Raw genomic sequence first — 842 nt, 5'->3', positions numbered from 1 at the left:
GAATATTGATGGTGTAGCCCAAAACAAAGAAATCCCAAATCCCATCCACCAACTAGTCTCAGAGGCATGATTAATGAAAAGACTATTTCAGTAAAAAAGCTATCCTCATCTCCATTTCCAGCAGTTAAATCAATAGTCCCTCTCACTGCAGGTTTCAAAGATGAATCGAACCAGAGAAAGCAAGGCGTACTCACAAATTATAAAGCATGTCAGCCATGTTGCTGCGGTAGTACAAAGCATTTCTATAGGCGGTTTCAGCTTCAGAAATTTTGCTCTGACTCTTCAGAACATTTCCAAGGTTACCCCATGCTGCCAAGAAGAAAAAGAAATATTCAGGCCGAATGTCAATCCAATTATACATGACATAAGATCAGGCCAACAGGAAGTACCACAGGGAGAGAAAACTTTCATAAAACATTTTTAAGAAGGAAAATTTATTTCCTTCATACTCTAACATTTCATCAAACCAGGAGATTAAAGACAACCAAAGTCTTAAAAAATTAAAGTAATTATTACGACTCAAAGCTGATATACCTATATAGTTCATCATAAAGCCAAGAACAATGTTATCTTGAGATCACCTACAAAGACTTTCATATTTCAGTGGGGGTCTTAGTGGTCTGAAATTATTGTATACTTACTGGATCAGAAACTTCAAGAAATCATCTTAAAATAAAGATTTAATTCAACCATAAAAAAACTGATAAATGGCATTGATGATCTAGAGATGAAAAGCAAAAAAAAACCAAAAAAACTAAACAAGAACAAAGCTATAAAGAAGCTTACTAGGCATCAGAACATATCAGCAAAATGTTATGCTTCTTAAAACAGTTCAGTATGTA

General features: G+C 34.3%; 1 protein-coding gene across 1 annotated transcript in view; it reads right to left on the bottom strand.

The window, feature by feature from the left end:
- TMTC2 (transmembrane and tetratricopeptide repeat containing 2) overlaps positions 1–842 on the bottom strand; it is a 456,219-nt gene that overhangs the window by 231,403 nt on the left and 223,974 nt on the right. Inside the window, exon 4 of the mRNA XM_012647366.1 lies at positions 195–309. Coding sequence (XP_012502820.1) covers positions 195–309 — 115 coding nt within the window. The remainder of the gene's footprint in view (positions 1–194; positions 310–842) is intronic.

This window comes from Propithecus coquereli, unplaced genomic scaffold (genome assembly GCF_000956105.1).
Source record: "Propithecus coquereli isolate 6110/MARCELLA unplaced genomic scaffold, Pcoq_1.0 Scaffold264, whole genome shotgun sequence".
Taxonomy (NCBI): domain Eukaryota; kingdom Metazoa; phylum Chordata; class Mammalia; order Primates; family Indriidae; genus Propithecus; species Propithecus coquereli.
Note: the sequence above shows the minus strand (reverse complement) of the source record. Positions and strands in the feature narration are given on the sequence as shown.